At 40.3% G+C, this 23101-nt stretch overlaps 1 protein-coding gene across 1 annotated transcript; it reads left to right on the plus strand.

Moving 5' to 3' along the window:
- The first annotated feature begins 1691 nt into the window (after positions 1 to 1691).
- On the plus strand, positions 1692 to 21754 carry MFSD4B (major facilitator superfamily domain containing 4B). The gene is made up of 5 exons (XM_044003467.1): positions 1692 to 1919; positions 2035 to 2298; positions 7919 to 8087; positions 13750 to 13866; positions 16352 to 21754. The coding sequence occupies exons 1-5, from the start codon at positions 1692 to 1694 to the stop codon at positions 17596 to 17598; spliced, it is 2025 nt and encodes a 674-aa protein (XP_043859402.1). The 3' UTR covers positions 17599 to 21754.
- The last annotated feature ends 1347 nt before the right edge of the window (positions 21755 to 23101 follow it).

Raw genomic sequence — 23101 nt, forward strand, 5'->3', positions numbered from 1 at the left:
AATTCACAGGATTGTTGTCAGGAAAAGGCTGTGTAAATCTTCAAGTGCCATACTTAAATTGCATTGCTTAGCATGCAGGAGAGAGATTAACTGGTAAGACATAAATTCATCAATTTTTCTTTAGCTTACCAACTTATTTTTCCAGTGTTTAGCAGTAAAACCTGGATAAAGTCAAAAGAAGAGTTATGTGCTCTTTCTAGGGAGCAAGACGAGTGAGAAAAAAAAATGAACTCTCCAAGGTTAAACTAGGGGGAAAGGTGGAAATACATCCCAAAAGAACAGATGTGGTAGAAGAAACAAGGAACATTAGGAGTGTTATTGTAAGATTGTGACATCCCAACTGACATTTTTTTCTCTCCTAACACCCAGCCCAGAACCTAGAATATAGTAGGTGTCCAGTGCTGTTCATATTGACAGATAATTTAAAAAACAATAACACACGTTTTTTGGGATTCTGGAATTCTACCGAAGGCAAACCCAGTCTTATTTCCTTTACTCCTAACCAGCTATGTAGTTATAGAAGTCAAATGAAAATCAGACCCTAAATTTATCAAAGTTTTTGGAATAAAATATTATTGAAAATATACTTTAATTCACCGAGCAAGCCTATATACATTCTATTAAGGAATCACAGCATCACAGATATAGAGACAGAAAGGACCTTAGAGGTGCTCTATTCCTTCATTTTACAAGAAAGTCGCGGCCCAGAGTATTTAAATGATTTGTCCAATTTCACACATGAGACTGGGTTTGCCTTAGGTAGAATCCTACAATCTCAAGACACTTTTTTTTTCTATTTGTCAACATGAACAGCATTTAGTACTTACTATGTTCCAGGTCCTGGGCTAGGTGTTACGAGAAGGAAAATGGCTTTGTGATTTTGATCTCTTAGTGACAAAATGGTAGAGTCATAATTTGAACCCAGGTCCTACCTCCTACAGGAAGCCTTCCCCAACCTCTCTTAATTCCAGTGCCTTCCCTCTCTTAACTCTTTCCTATTCATTCAATATATAGCTCGCTTCGTATATATTTGTTTGCGCGTTGTCTCCCCTATTAGATTGTAAGATTTTCGAGGGCAGGGGCTGTCTTTTGACTATTTTTGTGTCTGGCAGGGGCTTAATAAATGCTGAGTGAATTTAATTACCTCTAGCCCTAGAAGAAAACTCGAAGGTCAAGGCGTCCACCCCTCTCAAGTTATAGAGGAGGAAACTTCAAAGAGATTAAGCAGTTTGGCCCAAGGTCATACAGGGCCGAACCGGGGAAAGGCTGCATTCGAACTGTGGTCCTTCGCCTCTACCTTCATTCCTTTTCTCTAGTGGCCCTTTCCACTGCTCAGCGTAAGTTTCTTTAACCAACGTTTCTTCCATCGAATTGCACAGAGGAATGGATTGGGCCTCCGCTACGGGACCGACGCTGATCTGAGAAGTACAGAAGGGTCCCGGGGCCGGAAGGAGAAGGAAGGAAGGGGAAAGGAAGTGGGCGAGGATTTTCGGTCCCCTCCTTTCCCTCAGAGTCTCAGGCTACGCGCCCCCTTCTTTCTCCCCTCCTCCGTGTCACGGTCCTGGTCCTCCACAAACGCCCGCCGGAAACAAGACGCCGGCTCCGGAGTGCTCCGCTTCACCCCGGAGAAAACAGTTTGACTTCCGAAAGAAGCAACAAGGAATGTGGGAGGAAGCCAGTCCGTAGCCGCTATGTGGGCGGGGCTTGTACGTGAGGACAGAACGAGAGGTGCGGCGTCCGGTCTCTCTAGCAACCCTACCAACTTCCGGCAGGGAGGGGTACTGAAGCCGTGCGTTCTTGCGAGGCGTCGTCGTGGCGCATGCGCCTTGAGCCCGGCAGGGAGCGCGTGGGCTGGTGACCCGACGGTTTCGCGAGCTCTTGCGGAGGATGGAGCCTGCGGACCGAGGGGCAGCCTCGCAGTAGGAGACACGCCACGGGGCCGTGAGGGCGGGTCAGGGTACAGTCTTGGGGGGAGGGGCCGAGCAGGCCGCGCCTCGTGCCTCCCGCTGGCCTCCGCCGCAGATACCGCAGTAGCCGGCGGCTCCCTGTCGGTGCGGCTGCTTCTCGGGCGCTGCAGAGCTGGAGGAGCTGGAGTTGGAGCGCGGCGGGGCCCCGGCCCCGGCCCCGGCCGGACAACGGCTCCTCCCCGCGGGTCCCTCCGAGGCTGGGGAACCGCTGGGGACGGACGCCGAAGTGTACGTGGTCGGCGGCGACGGCGGCGGCGGCGGGAGATGCGGGGCCGGTAACGTGCTCCGCTGGTTCACCTCTCTGGTGGTGTGCGCTGCCTTCCTGGGGCTGGTGAGAGCCGGGTGCCGGGCGGGAGAAATTTAAACGGGCCTCCCCAGCCCTTGGGGAGTTCGGGGGCACTTTCATGCGCCCGCGCCCTTTAAGTGACTGCTGCTCACATGGTGCTTTTAGGTTTACAAACTAACTTTATCACATTCTGTCCTCAGCAAACCTGGGAGGCAGGGTCACTTGTTATTCCCATTTTTCGGATGGGAAAAGTGGGGCAGGCAGAGGTTAAGTGACTTGCTCAGGGTCCCATGGCTAGTAAGTGTCCGAGGTCGCATTTGAACTTAGGGTCTTTCCTGACTATCCCCAGCACCGTCCAGTGGCCACCAGTCTTTCCTACCCTTCCTTTCTCCCCTCCTCCTCCCCTTTTTAACCTTCCTGTTATACCTACTTCCTACTCCAGAGTGCACTTACTGTTTCTCGTACTTTACACCTACCTTAACCAAACAAAATAACGATCCCTAAAATGGACCTGCCCTCTACCCCTCAAATCCTGCCATTATCCTGCTCCAGAGTGCCCTTGAAGGACTGGAAAAGTGTTTGCCCAAGCTGCTTGCCCGCCCCCACCTCCATGACTCACCTGATGCACCCAACTTTGGGGAGCTCCTGCCAAGGAGCCTGCGCTGCCCGCAGGCTGCCCGCCGGACTCCCTTGACACCTGGGTGGTGGTTTGAGTGTCTGTTTGGAGCCACAGTCTTGGATGCCTCCACTGTAATTGATGTATTTCACCCGACTGAAGCCTGAGAGATCATCGGTCCTAGGAACAATGAGAAATGTCTTTCCCCCTCAGCCACACAACCCTCTGCCTAGATCTTTTATTTAGGTTCGCCCCTCATCTGCAAAATAAAGGAGTTGGACTAGATTGCCTCTGGGGACCCTTGCAGCTCCTTTTCGATCCTGTGACTGAGTCTACAATTTCTTGCTTCTGGGACCATCGACTGTTAGCTAAGACATAAAATGACCTCTGCCGGGGCAGGGTGTGTATTAGATTTATAATGAAGTTGTTTAGGGTTAGAGGAAACGTGAGTAGTGTATTCCAGTGGAACGGAGACCTGGGCTTGGATTCAAATTCCAGCTTTGTTGTTTACTGACTGTTTGACCTCAGGCAGATTACTGAACCGCTTAGGCTTCCGTTTTCCTTCCTCGTCTGTAAAATGAAGAAGTTGGATTAGGTGATAAAAGATCCTTCCAGACTTAAATCTGTAATTACTGTTATTTGATCCCATTTTGGATCCCTACGATTTTTTTAAAAAGTCTAAACTGTTGAATTTCCTCCGCAAAATGACATATTTAGGGGCCTGCTGACACTTTCCTTCAGGAATATAATTTATTTAAAAAGTTTTTATTTTTTGCAAAGTGATTATTTTCATAGATATTTAATGTTAAGTGGTTTGTTTGGGCTTTTTTTTTTTTGGTGTAGTAATTATCCTTCCACAGTATTACTAAAAGCAACTAGGGTGGCAACTTGCTTGATGTCCTTGCCTTTTGAGTCAAGATTTTAAAAGGTTTACATTATGTGTCTTTTCTAGTTAGAAAAGAGTTTTTCAGTAATCCAGAACAGGATTTCTTATGTTTGATCAATATTGTACAGGAAAGATATGCAATAGCTATAGATAGGATCATTGATCAGAAAGGAACCTTAGTGGTCTGATTCAGATTACTCATTTTACAGATGAGGAAACTGAAGCTCAGAAAGGATCCATGAATTGCCCAGGATCTCAGAAGTATTAAGTAGTAGAATCAGGATGCTGACTCAGATCCCTAAATTCCAAATTCAGTGCCATTTCCCTAGCATCACACTGTCTTCCAAATTATTTTGTTTCCTTTCAGAAATAAAGCAGTTTGTAGTAAAACAGATATTTGTGCAAATTATACTTTAAAAAATTTTTAAATGTAAATATTTTATTTTTTACAATTACAAGTAAAGACAGTTTTCAACACTGATTTTTTTTTTAAGTGAGGCAATGGGGGTTAAGTGACTTGCCCAGGGTCACACAGCTAGTAAGTGTCAAGTGTCTGAGGCCAGATTTGAACTCAGGTACTCCTGATTCCAGGGCCGGTGCTCTATCCACTGTGCCACCTAGCTGCCCCAACACTGATTTTTTTAAAATAAGATTTTGAGTTCTGAAATTTTCTTCTTCCCTCTCCTTCCCCAAGATGGCAAGATAGAGATTATACACGTGCAATAATGTAAAACAATTTTCATATTAGTCATGTTGTGAAAGAAGAAACAACAAAAGGGAAAAAAATCATGACAAAACCCCAAAGAAAATGAAAATAGTATGCTTTCATCTACATTCAGACTCCCATCAGTTCTTTCTCTGGATGTGGATATCATTTTCCATCATGAGTCTTTTGGAATTGTCTTGGATCATTGTTTTGCAGAGGGGAGCTAAGTCTATCATAGTTGGCTACTATATACAATGTTCTCCTGGTTCTGCTCACTTTGTTCAGCATCAGTTCATGGAAGTCTTTCCAGATTTTTCTGAAATCTTCCTGCTTATCGTTCTTCTTTTTTTTTTTTTTTAATTTTTTAAAATTTTTTTTATGGGGCAATGGGGTTAAGTGACTTGCCCAGGGTCACACAGCCAGTAAGTGTCAAGTGTCTGAGGCCGGATTTGAACTCAAGAACTCCTGAATCCAGGGCCGGTGCTTTATCCACTGCGCCACCTAGCTGCCCCCTGCGTATCGTTCTTACAGCATAATAGTATTTCATTACATTCCTATACCACAACTTCTCCAGTGATTCCTCAATTGATGGGCATCCCCTCAGTCTCCCAATTCTTTGACACCACAAAAAGCTGCTATAAATATTTTTGTACATATGGGTCCTTTTCCCTTTTTTTTTAGCTCTCTTTGGGATACAGACCTAGTAGTGGCATATTGTTGGATCAAAGGTTGTAATGCACAGTTTTGGGCAGAGTTCTGAATTGCTCTCCAGAATGGTTGGATCATTTCACAACTCCGCCAGTAATGTTTTAGTGTCCCAATTTTCCCACATCTTCTCCAACATTTATCATTTTTCTGTCATATTAGGAGGAGTATTTTTATAGCCTTTTTGGGTAACTGGATTTTCTTTGCAGCTACACCAAAATTTGACAAATGGTAGATTCTTAAAGGTTAATTGTAATGTATCTTTAGTTGTACAAGGTACTGCTGTTGAGATTAGAAGAGATTCTAATCTCCCTTTTAAAACTAACAATTCCGGGGGCAGCTAGGTGGCACAGTGGATAGAGCACCGGCCCTGGATTCAGAAGGACCTGAGTTCAAATACTGTCTCAGACACTTAACACTTACTAGCTGTGTGACCCTGGGCAAGTCACTTAACCCCAGTTGCCTCACTTAAAAAAAAAAAAAAACCAAAAACTAACAATCCGGGTCAGCTAAGTGGTGCAGTGGATTCAGGCCCTGGATTCAGGAGGACTTGGGTTCAAATGTGGCCTCAGACACTTGACACTTACTAGCTGTGTGACCCTGGACAAGTCACTTAACCCTCATTGTCCTGCAAAAAAATAAAGCTAACAATCCCTCCTTAAATATAAGAAAATATTTTCTAAATTTTACTTTATTTTAGAATAAAATACTAAATTCTGATAATATTTAGAAAATTTTTTAAATCTTTAAAAACTTTTATTAGAAAATAAAACAACAAAAGGTACTTATGTTTTTGCATAGACACAAATAAAACTTCAGAATTTCAAAATGACTTATTGAATGGTAATGAAACAGTAGAGATCTTGAGCATAACCAAAGGTAGTTATTAATAAGGACCCAGCAAAATGACTTAACAAAGTTAATTAACAAAGTTAATTTCTGAAAACACATTTGTACTAGATAACAAGAAAACACAAGCACAGAGTTTTGGACAAGTGGAGGATAAACATTTTTTTAAAACACACAGAAGAAAACAGAGAAGCTAAGTCTGTACCTGGTAGGCAATGTCTACTAGGCTCTGGTTGAAGTTTAATGACTAGCATTTATGGGTTACAATCTTGCTGGCTGTACAGATTCAGATTTCTTTCTTTTTTTTTAAATTATAAAAGTATTTTATTATTTTCCAGTTACATGTAGAGATAGTTTTCAACATTTGTTTTCATAAGATTTCTAGTTTCAATTTTTTTCCCTTCCTCTCCTCCCCAAGACATCAAGGAACTGCTTTTTAAACTTTGCAGGCCATCATAATTGGAAAAGCATCAGCGCTTGGCATGTGAGAAACTGGACTGGCAGTTCAGGAACTTGTAGATCTTGTAATTCTAGTGTAGCCACTGTTATTTTCTGCCTACTTGAGACAAATCAGTAAATTTTTGTACAATTCAGTTTTTTCACTTGTCCAATAGAAATGTAAAAGCTACCATTCAGGTATATTTAATGATCTGTGATCTTGTCCTTGGGGATAGATAGTTCTCCCAACAGTGCAGATTGTAATCCATTCACATCTTATTCTATATGTGATCCAGCATGTATCAGCTCTTTTTATAGTAACAAAGAACTGGAAACTGAAGAGTTGATCATCTGTTGGGGAACACCTAAACAAGTTATGGTATAAATGTAATAGAATGTTATTATAACGTAAATAATGAAAGACAGTTTTGGAGAAACCTGGGAAGACTTACAAACTGATACAGAGTGATGTGAACAGAGCCAGAAGAACAGTATATCTAATAACAATATTATAAAGAAAAACAGCTTTGAAAAACTTGAGAACTCTGCATGATTCCATGATTCCAGAGGAGGAAGCCTGCTATTCCTCTTTTGACAGAATTGATAGATTCAGGATATAGAATAAAACATACATTTTTGGATACCATCAGTGTGGGAATTAGTTTTGTTGATTATGCATATTTGTTACAAAGGCTTTTTTTCTGGGGAAGATGGAGTGGTGATGGTAAGTTGAGGGGGAATAGGGACAGGGTAAGAAAAAAGAAAAGGAAGAAGGAGGGTTATTGAGGTGTATCTTTTTTAAAATTCAGAGAACAGAAGGAGGGCCATAAAGAAACACACAAGCAAGACACCTTTGAAAGCTAAAGGTTGAATTATACACTTAGAAAGAAAAGGAAAGTATAATAGAGATTTTCAGTTTTAATTACAGTTTTTTTGTTCTTTGTATATTGAAATGTTTGTTTTATTTGGTGTTTATTAAGTTCAGAATAAAAAATTTGAAAAAAGAAATGACATTTTTAAGAAGATGCAGCTGATTTGCCATTTCCCCTAAGGAGTACAAGGCTTATCTCTCTAACTTGTAGCTGAAATCTACGTGTGTTTTCTATCACAATTAGAATGGGGGTTCCTTAAGAGCAAGCATTATTTTACATTGTTATTTGTATCCCTCATACTTCACGCAGTGCTTTGAACATAGAAAATGCTCATCAAATGCTTTTTTATTCATTCAGATATATGCTCTGATAGACCACCTCAATGGCCATCATTTATCTGCATATCATGGTTTGGGCAATAGGAACATTTTAGAACCTTTTAAATGGGATTCATAACCAGTCCAAAGAGGTCATCCTAACAGTTCACATAGGAAAAGTCAAGTAACTAAAAATGACCATTGTTTTGACCATACAGGTATACCTATTAATTTAATATTTGTTAAGTTTCATGTTTTTTTTTTTTTAATTCCTAGGGTCTGAATATTGCTATAGTAGGACCTACACTTCAAGACTTGGCTATAAATGTGAACCGCAACATCAGTGATATTTCTTACATTTTTGTGGGCCGTGCATGTGGGTTTCTAAGTGGTTCTGTGATTGGTGGATTTCTCTTTGACCACGTGAATCATAATTTAATTTTGGGTAAGTAGAGTACCTCAAACAGGTTATCTTGTGACTTTTCAGTAGTTAAAATATTTGTATTAATGCCTCTGAAGACAGCTGGCCTCAGTCAACATGACCTTGGTTCAGGTCCTGCCTCTGACACATACAAGCTGTGTGACCCTGAACATTTAAACTCTTAATGCCCCAGGCAGCTCTCTAAGACTATAAATTGCAGTGCAGATGCTGAATTCTATTGGTAGAGGCATTGTTATCATTTGGAGTTCCCTATAAGCAGTGAAACAACAGATCCAATAAAAAAATAAGAAAGTTAGCATTAACTTAGGACTTGATAACCATCTAGTTATATGTATATAGCATATTAAGGTATTGTATATATTTTATTTGGTAGGTAGTAAGTAGTTTGTGTGATTCCAGCATGAGAAGAGAATTAAGCAAGGTGAATTTCCCACATCCCGATCCCAACATGGGAAGCTAGTTTTATTCTGGGCTTACTGTGAGGAGATGAGTCACTTCTTAGAAGTGTCCAGGATCGGGGCAGCTAGGTGGCGCAGTGGATAGAGCACCGGCCCTGGATTCAGGAAGACCTGAGTTCAAATTCGGCCTCAGACACTTAACACTTACTAGCTGTGTGACCCTGGGCAAGTCACTTAACCCCAATTGCCTCACCCAAAAAAAAAAAGAAGAAGAAGAAGTGTCCAGGATCCTTAGGTCTACCCAGAAACCCACTTTTACCCCAGGTACTATGTGGAATCCAGAGTTTTTTAAACCAGGACTATATAGATTCTTATAATCAGAAGGGATCTCAGGAGTCATCTTGTGCAAATCATAATTGAATGAAGGTTCTTCCTTATGCTAAACTGAAATCTTGCTCCTTAGAATTTCTCTCATTGGTCTAGTTTGTTTTGTGGGGCAATAAGCATTGAGTGACTTGCCCAGGGTCACACAGCTAGTAAGTGTCAAGTGTCTGAGGCAAGATTTGAACTCAGGTCCTCCTGAATCCAAGGCCAGTGCTTTACTGTGCCACCTAGCTGCCCCCTCATTGGTCTAGTTTTGTTCTTTGGGGCCAAGAAGAATAGGTCTGACAGCTCATATTTATAAAGTGCTTTACATATTTCATTTGAATCCTCACAACAACCTCGTAAGGTGGTTGCTGGTATTATCCCCATTTTTAGAGATGGGTCACACAGATATTAAGTGTCAAAGGCATGATTCAAGGCTCTTAATTTTCTTGACTTTTAAGTCTGCTGCTCTAATGTCTATGAAATCTCTTCTCTAGCCTAAGTAACCCCCATTCTTTCAAATGATCTTTGTGCTGCAGTTTTAATTCCCCTTGTCATCTTGGTCAAGCTGTACTGGAGTTGCTCTCCAGTTTAATATGATTTAGTGAATGTACTGCCCTAGACTGAAAATATATGGGGTCTGACCAGGGTTCTTGGGCGTGTTAAGTTATTGATGCCTTGGTCTTGTGATACCCCATTAGTATTCCCTATGTTGACTATTTGGATTGTGACCAGAATTTGCTTCTGCTGGTGGTTTTTCTTGAATTAATTTTATGAAACCTCATGGCATGGATTATAATAACGATTTATGTATATATCTGAACTTCTTGGATTAGCATTCAGGGCCTGCTTCATAACTTAAATACTTCCCTACACCTAACCTCACTCCTCCCTGTGTTCTATATACTCTCTACTGCTTTATCTTTGTTCTTAGTTTTTCTCTAATCTCATGTATGTCTTCCCTGTTCCCTGTCAGTTCATGTTCATTCCATTTTCCAAGGTCTGCATCAAACTTCAACTCCACAAAGCCTTTCCTGATTAAGTCCCATCTACCTTGATCTTATTATTCTTAGGATTTATGTATATATTTTATACTGGCTGAAGACCAAATATATAAAAAAGTTTTTTGGTCTTTGTTTTTGTTTTTTCGGGGCAATGAGGGTTAAGTGATTTGCCCAGGGTCACACACCTAGTAAGTGTCAAGTGTCCAAGGCTGGATTTGAACTCGGGTCCTCCTGAATCCAAGGCTGGTGCTTTATCTACTGTGCCACCTAGCTGCACCTTGTTTATTTTAAAAAGCTATTTTGTGTGTGGGGTAATGGGGATTAAGAGACTTGCCCAAGGTCACACAGCTAGTAATTGTCAAGTGTCTGTGGCCAAATTTGAACTCAGGTACTCCTGAATCCAGGGCTGGTGCTTTATCCACTGTGCCACCTAGCTGCCCCTTTAAAAGCTATTTTGAAAGAAAAAGAATCCAAGAAGTGATGGACCTTTACTCGGGCATGGATGGGACTGATAACAGAATACAGAACTCCTCAATTTTTATTTTGTTTCTGTTTTCTTTGCTATGGAGAATGACTTATACCGGAAGTGAGAGAACAGAAATGATTAAAAGGGAGTTAATGCCCAAAGTTAGTCAAGAGATAAGAGAATCCCTGGCTGCCCTTGATGAATTCGGGTCACTTAGACCAGATTAAATACATTTCTAAGTCCTAAAATAATGGGCAGATATGATCCCAAGCCACTGTCAGTGATACCAGAGGTGGTGGAAAACAGCAGAGATTCCAAAAGATGGGAGAAGAACAGAGATCTTGATTTTTTAAAAAGGGAAGAGAAGAATCAGCAAACCATTAGCCAGTGAGCATGGCTGATTCCTGGGAAAATTAGAGAATGGATCATTAAAGAGATAAAGATGTGGTGATTCCACACCATGGTCTCATCAAGAACAGATCATTTCAGATTAACCTCATTTCCTTTTTTGACAGGATTACTAAACTAGTAGATAAATCAGCAGACCTCATGTGCATAATTGTGTTTATTTCTCATCACCATAGTTTAAGGCCACTGATAAGCTGAAAAGTGTCCAGAACAGGGCAATGAAATAGCAAAGGCAGTTGAGTCTGTATTCTATGAGGATTAGTTGAAGGAACTGGCTACATTTAAGCTGGGGAAGAGAAGACTTGGATGGGGCAGCGGGGGGAAACATCATAGCCCTCTCCAAGCATTAAAGGGCTGTCATGTGGAGGAAGTTTGTTCTGCGTGGATCCCAGAGGGCAAATCAGAAATAACAGGTAGAAGTTGCAAAGAAGTAAACTTAAGCTTGATGTTAGGAAAACCTTCCCAACAGTTAAAGCTGTCTAAAAGTGAAAGGGGCTCCTTCTAGAGGTGGTGGGTTCTTCCTTCTTGGAGGTCTTCAGGTAGAGGTGAGGTAAGCACTTGTCTCATATATTATAGTGGGGATTTCTTCTCTATATAGATTGGATTACATAACCATTCCAATTTCTTCCAACTCTCAAATCCCAAGGTTCTCAGAGTCTGTGAGTTAGTCCAGTGCTAGTTATACAAGAAGGGCTTAATACATGTTGATAAAAGTTGAATTTAGGGGCAGCTAGGTGGTGCAGTGGATAGAGCACCAGCTCTGGAGTCAGGAGGACCTGAGTTCAAATCCAGCCTCAGACACTTAACACTTACTAGCTGTGTGACCCTGGGCAAGTCACTTAACCCCAATTGCCTCACTGCCCCCCCCCAAGTTAATGTTTCAGGGCAGCTAAGTGGCTCAGTGGATAAAGTGCCAGCCCTGGATTCAGGAGGACCTGAGTTCAAATCCTACCTCACACACTTGACACTTACTAGCTGTGTGACCCTGGGCAAGTCACTTAACCCTCATTGCCCTGCCAAAAAAAAAAGGTGAACTTAAGGAAAAGTCCCCAGCTCTCTTCTAGGTTGAATACCATAGGAAAAGGAGCCACAAGTCACATCCATAGCTGTGTGATTGGCATCCATATACAGTCTAATATTGTCACATGCACTTCATCATACACACACACACGTTGATATGCCCTTGGATATATACACCCAGTTAGCATACAACTGACCTATCCACATGTACACTAAGACAAAGGCCTTATGCGTGCAGGTACATAGTAAACAGTGTATGAACATTGAGATACAAGCTTCACAGAATATCACAGTTAGGACCTCAGAGGCTCTGGAGCCCACACTATCCTAGTTGGATGTATGTACAAACTCGATAGCAATTAGGGCTACTTAAAAGTAATTGACTGCTCTAGTCATGAGTTCCTTGTTCCTGGAGGCTCTTTAGAGAGAGACTGAATGACTGTCTAGCTGAGTTTTGAACTAAATGAAGGGTTTCTAACTAGGAGTCCATGAACTTGTTTTTGTAGTATTTTGGTAACTGTATTTTAATGTAGTTGGTTTTCTTTGTAATCCTATATATTTCATGTATTTAAAAACATTATTCTGAGAATGGTTCAGTAGGCTCACCAGACTGCCAGTAGGGACTGTGGCATAAAAGAGATTAAGAGCCTTTGGAGTAGATCCTCTCCAATTTTTTGACTGTGTAGATGGTGTATTGGAAATAACATTAGTTTTGAAGCCAGAGGACCTGGATTTGAATCCTGGCACTGCTACTTATTTACATACATGTGTGATCCATAGCAGATTACTTAAGACTTCTCTAGGCTTCATTTTTCTCATCTATAAAATGGAGACAGGATTGTACTAGATCAATAGGGACAAACAAATAGAAATGGCTTCCTGCTGGCCACATATTAACTTAGATGACGTTAATTTGTGACTTTCTATGTTGTTTTGTTTTTTTTTTGGTACAACGTTTCTCTGTGAGTTTGATACCTCTGGACTAGATGACCTCTAAGGAAGGCCTCTTGTAGCTCTAAATCTATAATTCTACGGGTTCGCCAGACTTGATCAGCATAAGTTTACAAGAAGCCTTCATCTTTCTATTTATAGTTATATGGCTCAAATTTGGGCGCAGCTGATAACACTCATTCCTCAATTCATAAACTTAACTGGAGCACCAGGTAACAACATTCCTCATCTTGCTATCTTCAGGAGTGCCACTGACTCATTTCCAGTATGTTAGCAATGATTTTTTTTTGTTTGTTTGTCAAATCTTTATTGGGTAATTTATTGGGTACCTGGGGCAAGGCAGGCAGGGTCCATTCTAGTCCTTCTTGGCAGCAGCCTTCCTCGTGGCAGCCAGGACACTGCCAAGCTCCTCTCTCTTCCTCTTGGCTTGGATGTGAGTTCCCACCCTTTTTTTGATGAACTTTAGGGCTCGCTTATCCTTGGAGACCTTTAACAATTTCATGGTCTGCCTCTCATAAGGGGCAAACCCACACTCCTCCCGGATCATATCTCTCACAAACTTGGTGTGTTTGGTCAGGCGCAACGCTGAGGAGGGAGACACATAGTAAGCTGGGAGAACTCCTGGAGGCCTCCTGGAAAACCCACACGCCTCTCTAGACCCAAAGCCCCAAGAGCCCTTGTCCCTCCCTCCAGGCTGCCTTCAGGAATGGGGTGGGAAGCGGTCTGAGCCTCTGATGGTGCCAGATTCCCAGCAATGATTTTTAATGCATAATTCAGCAGTCACCCCAGCAATCACACTCAAAGGCAAAGAATTTTATAGTCTGTAGAGAAAGAAATTTACTTATTTCTCTAATTGTTAAAGTTGATTTCTCTAAGCCGAGTTTCCTGACTTCTCATGGCTGACTTTGTGTTAAAGGACAGCTGGAGTTCTTCATCCTCAATATAGTCCAGTTTACTTTGACCTAATTTTAGGCATTTTATATGAGATTGTTTTTATGATAGTGATGACCCATGAATATGTGTTTCGTATCTAATTTTTATCTTTCTTTCAGGATTTTCAATGTTGGGGACATCTATTGGTCTCTACCTTGTCCCCTTTTTCAAAAAAACAATATTACTGGTTGTTATGATGGCTGTCTTTGGAATTTCTGCTGGAGTTTTGGACACAAGTGAGTGAATATTCTGTCATCAATCCTGGGTGGAGGAGAGGAGAGAGGGAAGAAAGGATAGCTTCTTTTAGAAAATAGTAGAGCAAACTGCTTTTTAAATTGTCAGGTTACTTTCCCATATGGCACTTGTTCCTGGAACCAATATTGTTCTTATTTACTTGGGTGGGGTCCCATAGCCCTTGACATGTGTGCAGTTGGGTGTGGGGGCCTACTGTCGTTACTTATGACTGCCCTGTTTCATAAGCAGTAGGTGGTGGTGGTGATGATCCCCTATAGAGGGAAGATTTCCTGTTTGACAGTAGTTAACATAACAGAATGGCAACTTTCAATTAGGTAGCAAATACTAATTGTTATGATATGGAATGATTATTTGAAACGCAAATTTGGACCTAGAGTGAGTAAACAGATTAAAATTCAGTGAATATTTGCTATTATGTTCAAGGTAGGCATTGAATCCTTGTAATGGATGCAAAAGTAATTAGAGGGGCAGCCAGGTGGCACGGTGGATAAAGCATCTGCCCTAGATTCAGGAGGACCTGAGTTTAAATCTAGCCTCAGACACTTGACACTTATTAATTGTGTGACCCTGGGCAAATCACTTAATCCTCATTGCCCTGCAAAAAAAAAAAAAAAAGGTAATTAGAGCTAAATTCAAACCTGTTCCTTGCCCTGCCCATCATTTTTTTAATTTTTTAAATTTTTCTCCAAGATTCCTATGTTCTTCTACTAAATCCTTCCCTAATTAGCTGACCTTTTGGGATACCCACTAAACCCTTTGCCATGTAATTTTGTATGTTTTTAAATATACATGTAATATACATATATATTCATAGATGCACACACACAAACGTATTTAGGAGAAGGGCGGGTTGGATTTAGGATTTCATCAGCATAGGAATTCACCAGTGAGGAAACTCCTCCTAATGCAGATTGCCAACTGTTGTGCAGTTTACAGTCTTTAAGAGTGGTCAAACAGAAGAAGTCTAATTTTTCCCATATGGCAGCCCTTCAAGTAGTCGTTCTTTAGTCAGAAAGACCTGAGTTGATGTCCTGCATCTGACACACGTTGGCTGTATGACTCTGGGCAAGTTATTTAGCTTTTCACTGTCTTAGGTACCTCTTCAGTATCCTAAGTGTTCATATGTATATATGTAAAATGACTTCTCCCACCATACACACTGTAACCTCTTCTGTTTCTCTTTCTCCCCTGATGTGCTGTAGTGGCTGAGGATGTGGAAAATTAAGACTTGGAGCTTTTCTCTCAGTTTAGTAACTTTTATCTGTTGGTAGTTTGTCTGCACATCTGAGGAGTTAGAGACCGTACCTGTTTGTATCACTTGACCTTCATGTAGTTGAAGGTATTAGAGAGTCCTGATAGGTCCTGGCATGGGTATAGCAGGATTCTGCAGATGCTCATGTCCTGGTATGTGATTAAATAATATTTCATTAAACAGGTGTCTTGTGCTACATCTTCTAGAGATTTTCAGTAACATTAAATACCATTAAATAAAATTAAGTAACATTAAAGTTTTCAGATGATTAAAAACCAAATGGTATGTTTTACTTTGAAGCACAGTGTGTTTTGTTACTTCTATTGTTACATGGGCCCATTGGGTGGATATTTCCAGCACCAACACCTTTTCATTCTTTGCAGTTCTTGTCCTTCCATAAATCTTCCACAGAGATTCTACCCATTGTGCAGCAGGCCTTTTTCTTGGGCTCTTAGCCTTTGAACGGTTGTGCTATTTGATGGGTTGTTATCAGCAAAACACTAAAGGCTCTCCATCTGCTTCTCTTTGTCTCACTCCATGACCCACCTACATCCTTTTCTGATCATGTATGTACTTGATATCTTTTATATCACTTCTTGTGTACCAATTCTTGGTTACACCTTTCTGAATACTTATACTCTCTCTGTCTCTCCATTGTCCTTGGGGTCACTTGGCCATTTTGATTTGATAGAGAGCATGGTATTTTATAATTAGGTAGGTTCATTGAGGAAAGTATTAATGTTCACCATGCCTGTAGAATTCATTTCTGGAACTTAAATGATACAAAAGTGTTCTATAACTATGAGAGTTCCCTGAGGTTTGAAAGTAGGTTAGTGGCATTTGGCTACTTAGCCTTTTGGGAGGTAAAGGGGAGCAGGAGATGGGTCTTGACTTGCACAGTGAACTCCAAATGAGAAAACCCCTTCTAGCAATGCATATTAGTGATTACTCTGCAACTTAAGACTCTCCCAGGATCACATGACCAATGTGTCTCGGAGATAGGACTCAATCCAGATCTTCCTGACTCCCAAATTGGCTCTCTGGCTTCTGTGCTGGGTTTTCTCTTGGCTTAGCCAATGATAGTGTATATTTCTTGTATACTTTTTCTGACACCTTAAAATTCTTCTGAAGGTAATTATTACATTGACTTCCAAGATATCAGTGGCATGCTGAATTTTTAACCCAAAAAATGTATTTCTTTTTATTATTCATAGGTGGCAATGTCCTCATCCTGAAAATATGGAGAGGTGAAGCAGCCCCACATCTGCAGGCCTTGCATTTCACTTTTGCCTTGGGGGCCTTTTTGGCTCCCTTACTGGCCAAATTGGTATTGGGCAGTACTGGGCCCTCTGAAAACCACATGATAGCTGACACATCAAACTACTCTGAGCTTACCCTGCCACCTGCAGCTGACTTAGAAGCCATATTTGGAGTACCTGCTAATAAGAATTTGCTATGGGCTTATATTGTTATAGGAACTTATATTTTGGTGGTATGTTCCTTCTTTGTTGTTTTATTTTTCCAAAAAATTCCAAATCAAGAGAAAACAAAAGCAACTGCAGAGAGATCTCAAACTGCGAAATACCAGAATGCCCTTCTTGGTCTCCTTTTTATATTCTTCTTTTTTTATGTAGGAGCAGAGGTCACATATGGCTCTTACGTTTTCTCTTTTGCAACGCTCCACGCTGGCATGAGTGAAAGCCAAGCAGCGGGCCTGAACTCTGCCTTCTGGGGGATGTTTGCTGCTTGCAGGGGCATGGCAATCTGTTTTGCTACATGTATGCGGCCTGGGACCATGATTGTGTTAAGCAATGTGGGTAGCTTGATTTCCTCCCTGTTTCTGTTGATTTTTAATAAGAACCACATTTGTCTTTGGGTGGCAACTGCAGTATATGGAGCTTCAATGGCTACTACATTTCCCAGTGGCATTTCCTGGCTTGAACAGTACGTCACGATTAAAGGGAAATCTGCTGCTTTGTTTGTAATTGGTGCTTCCCTGGGAGAGATGGTCATTCCTGCGGTGGTTGGAGCTCTTCAAGGAAAATATCCACATCTCCCTGGGATTCTGTATGTTTCGTTGGGGTCAGCTATTGCGACGGGAGTTTTGTTTCCTGTCATGTACAAGCTGGCCACTGCACCTCTTGATAGCAAGATTCGGGAAAGTAGAAAGAGTGAAGACCAGAAAGCGCTACTCTCCACCTCTGGGTTTAATGATGATGATGATGGTGATGGGGAAGAGGGTGCTGAAGAAGAATGGAACAAAGCCGACTTTGAAATGATTGAAATGAATGATACAATGGGGAATTCGGTAATAGAGACATCTAGAAAAATCTTGAGGGAATCCCCCACAGAAATCTCTAACCAGTTATTGTCAGATGACATACAATTCAGTTCTTCTCTGTTTATTACTGGTAACTCCCCTGTGAAGCCCCTCACTCTAGACAGAGAAAAGAATGATTAACGGTAAACGATGGATTAGTGATCGACCTCCGGTAACAACCATTGACTTTAAGGAGGCAGATCAGAGTAGATCATTAACATTTTCCAATACATTTTAAGGTTTGGCACTTCTAGCTCTAATTACAAAAAATGGAAAATTCTGGTATGTCATGTTGGCTTAGAGTCTGACAACAAAAGCGGGTCAGGTATGGTCAGGTGTGGCTAGTAAAGTGACTTTACTGCAAAGTAGCCCCCCACATTCAGAGGATGCAAAGAAGGCATAATTATTCAAGAAGGTTTTTTTTTTACTAGCAAAAGTCACCTAAAAGAATGATTGAAGAGTTGAACAAATTACCAGAATTCAAGAGTTTGCTGGTAGAGTTGGTAAGTGACCAACTCTAGTTGGTAAAGATTGGTAGAGCCTCATGAAAAATCTGCTTGCCTCGAAAAGCTTCTTTAACCTGGATAGAAATTGTACAGCTACTTCTGTTCAGTTTGGAGCAAATGATGGGGATGATTTCCAATTTCTGATTCAAAGTATGTTTCTGACAATGATGATATATGGTGTGATGGAAAAACCCCTGCGTTGGGAGTCAGGAGACTTTGGTTGCACTTAAAACTTTTTACCCCAAATTAGCTCCATGATCCTACCTAAATCACTTAATTTCCGAGTCTTAGTTTTCTTACTTGTAAAAATGAGAGTATTTGACTTTGATTACTAAGGTTTAAAATGCTTTGTATGGTAATGAGATATTTTCCAAAGAGTGAAATGCACTAACTTTAGTTGTGCAGGTTGTTAATAAGGGCCATTTCATTCTTCCCAGAAAGGAGGCTGTGAGAAAAGTAGTGGAAAGAAGAGAGATAGAGATGACTTTAAGACTATACTTTTTATAATGAATTTAATATCCTGAAACTTTAGCACACTTTAATGTTTAATGCTTTGAGTCATGGTCTAAAGAAGACATCCTTAATCAGTAATTTACCCAGCTATAGGGAAGTTTATACTGTTGGCAATTATATTTATTGTTGTTTTTTTTTTTTTTTTCAGTGAGGCAATAGGGGTTAAGTGACTTGCCCAGGGTCACACAGCTAGTAAGTGTTAAGTGTCTGAGGCTGTATTTGAACTCAGGTACTCCTGACTCCAGGGCCGGTGCTCTAACCACTGCACCATCTAGCTGCCCTGGCAATTATATTTAAAAGGAAAAAATATTGAAAAGTTAGTAACTTATTTTTCTATGCTAATTATTTTTCTCTCTTAAGTTTGAAGGGGGAGTTTGCATATCTAAATTATTGTTATTAAAAAGTAGCTTAAAAGGGCAGCTAGGTGGCACAGTGGATAGATCACTGGCCTTGGATTCAGGAGTACCTGAGTTCAAATGTGGCCTCAGACACTTGACACTTACTAACTATGTGACCCTGGGCAAGTCACTTAACCCCCACTGCCTGAAAAAAAAAATAGCTTAGAGTAGTATTCCTACATTGGTAGTCAGACCAATTGGGAAGGACCCTTCTAAGGGTCCATTACCTACCTCTACTACAAATTTGTTTCTAAGCCTTGTGGGGCTAGAAACTCAGGTCTCACTTTGGTTGATAACCACATTCATGAGAGAATGAGCTATCAACCCTGAGTGCTAATTCAGTGACAATAAGGGATTTGCCTTTGCAGTGTTCTTTGTGTCTGTTGCTTTTCCAGGGCAAGCCTCTTCCTGTTGTTGCATACTGAGGAAACCAAATGAAAGTTAAGAATATTATTCAGTGATGCAGTTGTCCATGAAGAGGAAGTAGAGCATTTTTCAAAGGTTGTTTTCATATACATTATAGAAAACTTGATGAGTTATTCTCCACAGTGCACAGTCTGGGGAATCCTAGGTTTTTAACTTCTTCACTTAAAGTGTGCCTCTTCACGGACAGTTTTATATTTTTTCCTTTAGATTTTATAACCAACCATGCTTTCTGATTGTATATTTCTGCCTTAGTACAACATACAAGGTATCTCTTACCTGATGTGTATCCCTTTCATCATCTTAGCTTGTTTCTGTGGCAGGCCAGCCATTGAGCCTTGGAACCCTTTTGCTTGTTTACTACTTTAAAGCCACATTGAATCATCTTGATCTTTGGCTATGAGTAGTGGCAAGTAGAAAGAGGAAGAACAGCCCTATTCTTTTTATAGATGCCCTTGTCCCTGAGCTAAACCTCCGAGCTTACGGATGCTTCATTTGTTCCTCCATTCTATAAGCTGTCCTGTGGGCATCAGATTAATACAGTTATTTAGCCAGCAGCTGAGTGGAGAGGGGCAGGCTGAGCTAGAGGATGGTGCTTATTACACCATTTTCATACCTCTTATAGGAGGATGAATGGCATAGTTGGCTGTGGCCCAGGAAGAGATAGGGGGAAAAACAAAAGATGTCGAAAGATATAGAAAATTACATAGAATTCCCTGAAAAGATGCTCACCATCATAAGCTACATTGTGGGTAGCCATAAAGAGTTTATTTTTATATTTATATATATAATATATACACATATACCCACACACCAATATATGTCTATGTGTGTATACACAGGTGTGTGTATATACAGAACTAGATTGTTGTTTTTTTTATATCATTAAGAGAAGAATTGAAATTTATATTGCTAGCAATTAGTTATCATTTCTCTGGGAAATAAATGGGTCATAATATCCATCATCTATATAATCAAAACCTTAAGCAACTTAGGAGTTCAGGGTGCTCAAGAGAGTTAATTCCATTAAATGGAAAAAAAATTAAGTGTGATGCAATAAATATGTCTTAAGCACTTAAGAGCTGCACTGCCTGTCATTCCCCTTCTCTCCTTCCCCCCATCAAAAAAAAAAAAAGTCCAAAGTCCAGGAGTTAATCTGAAGGATGTCTCTGACCTTCTATGGTCATAAAGAGATGAAGAAAGGGACACCACAACCCCATGTCTTTTAGTTTTATTCTTTTATTCAAGAGATCCTGAAGCATTAATAAAATGGTAATTTTATTACCATATTGGTAATAGAAATTACCAATTCACGTGATAGTTTTTAAAAAAATTCTTGCTTTGAAAAGTACATTTTCAGGTTACCCATTATTTAAGAACTTGTCTATTAAACATCTAGTCAAATTTTGTTTTTGAAATTTTAAACATTTTTCATGGGCTGCTAAGTAGTGTGAAATTTGGGAGAAATGTTTTTCTCCTAAATTTATTCTGTTTAATGTAATTGGGGACTATTTAGAATGTGCTGGCACTATGGTTGATTGCCTAGGTGTTTAACTAGAATGGAAGATTTGTGGATGGTAATACTCTATATTAAAAAAAAACAACAACAATCACCCAAACCAAAAACAACCCATACGTGCACAAAAAATATAATTGCACATTCCTAAGAGAAAGTGTTAGAGGCTTAGATCTTTGTATCTTATGTGGTACCTTCGCCATAGGCGTTTCTAATAAATAAGTGAATTAGGAAATTTCAGTTAATCAGAACAATCCCAAACTCCAGTCATGATATCTAAACAGACTTATTGTAACATAACCCTTTAAGAGTACATAATGGAGGTTATTATATCACTTCCTAAGGCATTGCACCTGCAGAGGTACTTTCATCTTATCTTACCCTCTTAATATAACTTCCTGTGCAGTTTAATTGAATTTGAAATTTCTCCATTAATTCCTCCCATGAGGACATTGACCCTATAATGCCGTGTATGCCTGTGAAAACTAGGAACTGCAATGACCTAAGTTAGTCTTGGAAAATGACTGGCCCATTGCTCAGTAGCAATAAAGTCGGTACCTTCAATTTCACATCATGGGTTTTTTTTTCTAGAAGTTGTACAGAATGCTAACTTACCATTATTTCCCTCTCATCAACAAGGAACAAGTATACCCATTTTCCAAATAGAAAATCAAAATCAGAGAAAAATGACAATTCAAGCCAGTTTGTTTGGAACATAGTGAAGAAGAGGTGTAATGTGAGGGAATATCTACCCTCTGTCTCCATTGCCCCTTGAAATTCAGAGTACTAGAGGATCACCAACTTTGTGGGCTTCTCTCTTACTTTGGGGAGTATTTTTTTCAGTTACATGTAAAGATAGTTTTCAACATTTGTTTTTATAATATTTTGAGTTCCAGATTTTTCTCCTTCCCTTCCCAAGACAGAAAGAAATCTGATATAGGTTATATATGTACTATTACATTAAACAAATTCCTGCATTAGTCATGTTGTGACAGAGGAATCAGAACAAAAGGGAAAAACCTCAAAAAAGAAAAAAAAAGTAGGGGGCAGCTTGGTGGCATAGTGGGTAGAGCCCTGGCCCTGGAGTCATGAGGACTTGAGTTCAAATCCGGCTTCAGACACTTGACACTTTCTAGCTGTGTGACCCTGGGCAAGTCACTTAACCCCAATTGCCTTACCAAAAAAAAAAATAGAAATAGTATGGTTCAATCTGCATTCAGATTCCACAGTTCTTTTTCTGAATGTGGAGAGCATTTTCCATCATGAGTCCTTTGGAATTGTCCTGGATCATTGTATTGCTGAGAAGAGCTAAGTCTATCACAGTTGATTATCACATAATGTTGCTGTTATTGTGTATAATGTTCTGCTCCTCTCGGTCAGCATCAGTTCATGTGAGTCCTTCCAGGTTTCTCTGAAATCCTGCTCATCGTTTCTTATAGCACAATAGTATTCCATTATATTCATATATCACAACTTGTTTAGCCATTCCCCAATTGATGAGCATACCCTCGATTTCCCATTCTTTGCCACCTTAAAGAGAGTTGCTATAAATATTTTTGTACATGTGGGTCCTTCTTTTCTATGATCTCTTTGGGATACAGACCTAGTAGTGGTATTCCCGGGTCAAAGGATATGCACACCCCCATAGCCCTTTGGGCATAGTTCCAAATTGCTCTCCAGAATGTTTGGGTCAGTTCACAACTTTTGGGAAGTATTTTTAAAAGTTCTCTCAAACTTACCCCCAAATTTGAGGGTCAGGAGTTGAGAACCCTCTGAGCTTCATTCAGATAAAGAATTTGAAATTAATGGTTACAGAGCTAGAAAGGCCATGACCCCTTTATTTAGTTATTTTTTCCCCTTCCACTTTCAAGTGAATGTGGGTGAAGATATTCATACTCATTTGAATGTAAGTAATGTTCTGGAGATTGGATGTAGAAACCTCACTTTTTTTTTTTTTTGGTGGGGCAATTGGTGTTAAGTGACTTGCCCAGGGTCACACAGCTAGTAAGTGTTAAGTATCTGAAGCCGGATATGAACTCAGGTACTCCTGAATCCAGGGCCGGTGCTCTATCCACTGCGCCATCTAGCTTCCCAGAAACCTCACATTTTTTGCAAGTGCTTTGATTAGGGTTGCTAACTGGAACTCATTTTGACTTAGCATAAATAGTGCTGGTTATTTTTTGAGAATTATTATTAAATCAGATTTAAATCGTTAACTTGCTAGGACTTACTAATCAAAGATGAGTGTTATATCTACTTCCTTCAGTATTTAGCTCGCATTTCCAAAA

The sequence above is a fragment of the Dromiciops gliroides genome, chromosome 4, assembly GCF_019393635.1.
Source record: "Dromiciops gliroides isolate mDroGli1 chromosome 4, mDroGli1.pri, whole genome shotgun sequence".
Taxonomy (NCBI): domain Eukaryota; kingdom Metazoa; phylum Chordata; class Mammalia; order Microbiotheria; family Microbiotheriidae; genus Dromiciops; species Dromiciops gliroides.

What these genes read in the sequence shown, in the direction of transcription:
- MFSD4B (XM_044003467.1), top strand. Translation starts at nt 1,692, where the DNA reads ATGTGGGCGGGGCTTGTACGTGAGGACAGAACGAGAGGTGCGGCGTCC. An exon ending in GACCGAGGGGCAGCCTCGCA is followed by an intron (nt 1,920 to 2,034) that starts GTAGGAGACACG and finishes ATACCGCAGTAG; the next exon opens with CCGGCGGCTCCCTGTCGGTG. An exon ending in GCGCTGCCTTCCTGGGGCTG is followed by an intron (nt 2,299 to 7,918) that starts GTGAGAGCCGGG and finishes TTTAATTCCTAG; the next exon opens with GGTCTGAATATTGCTATAGT.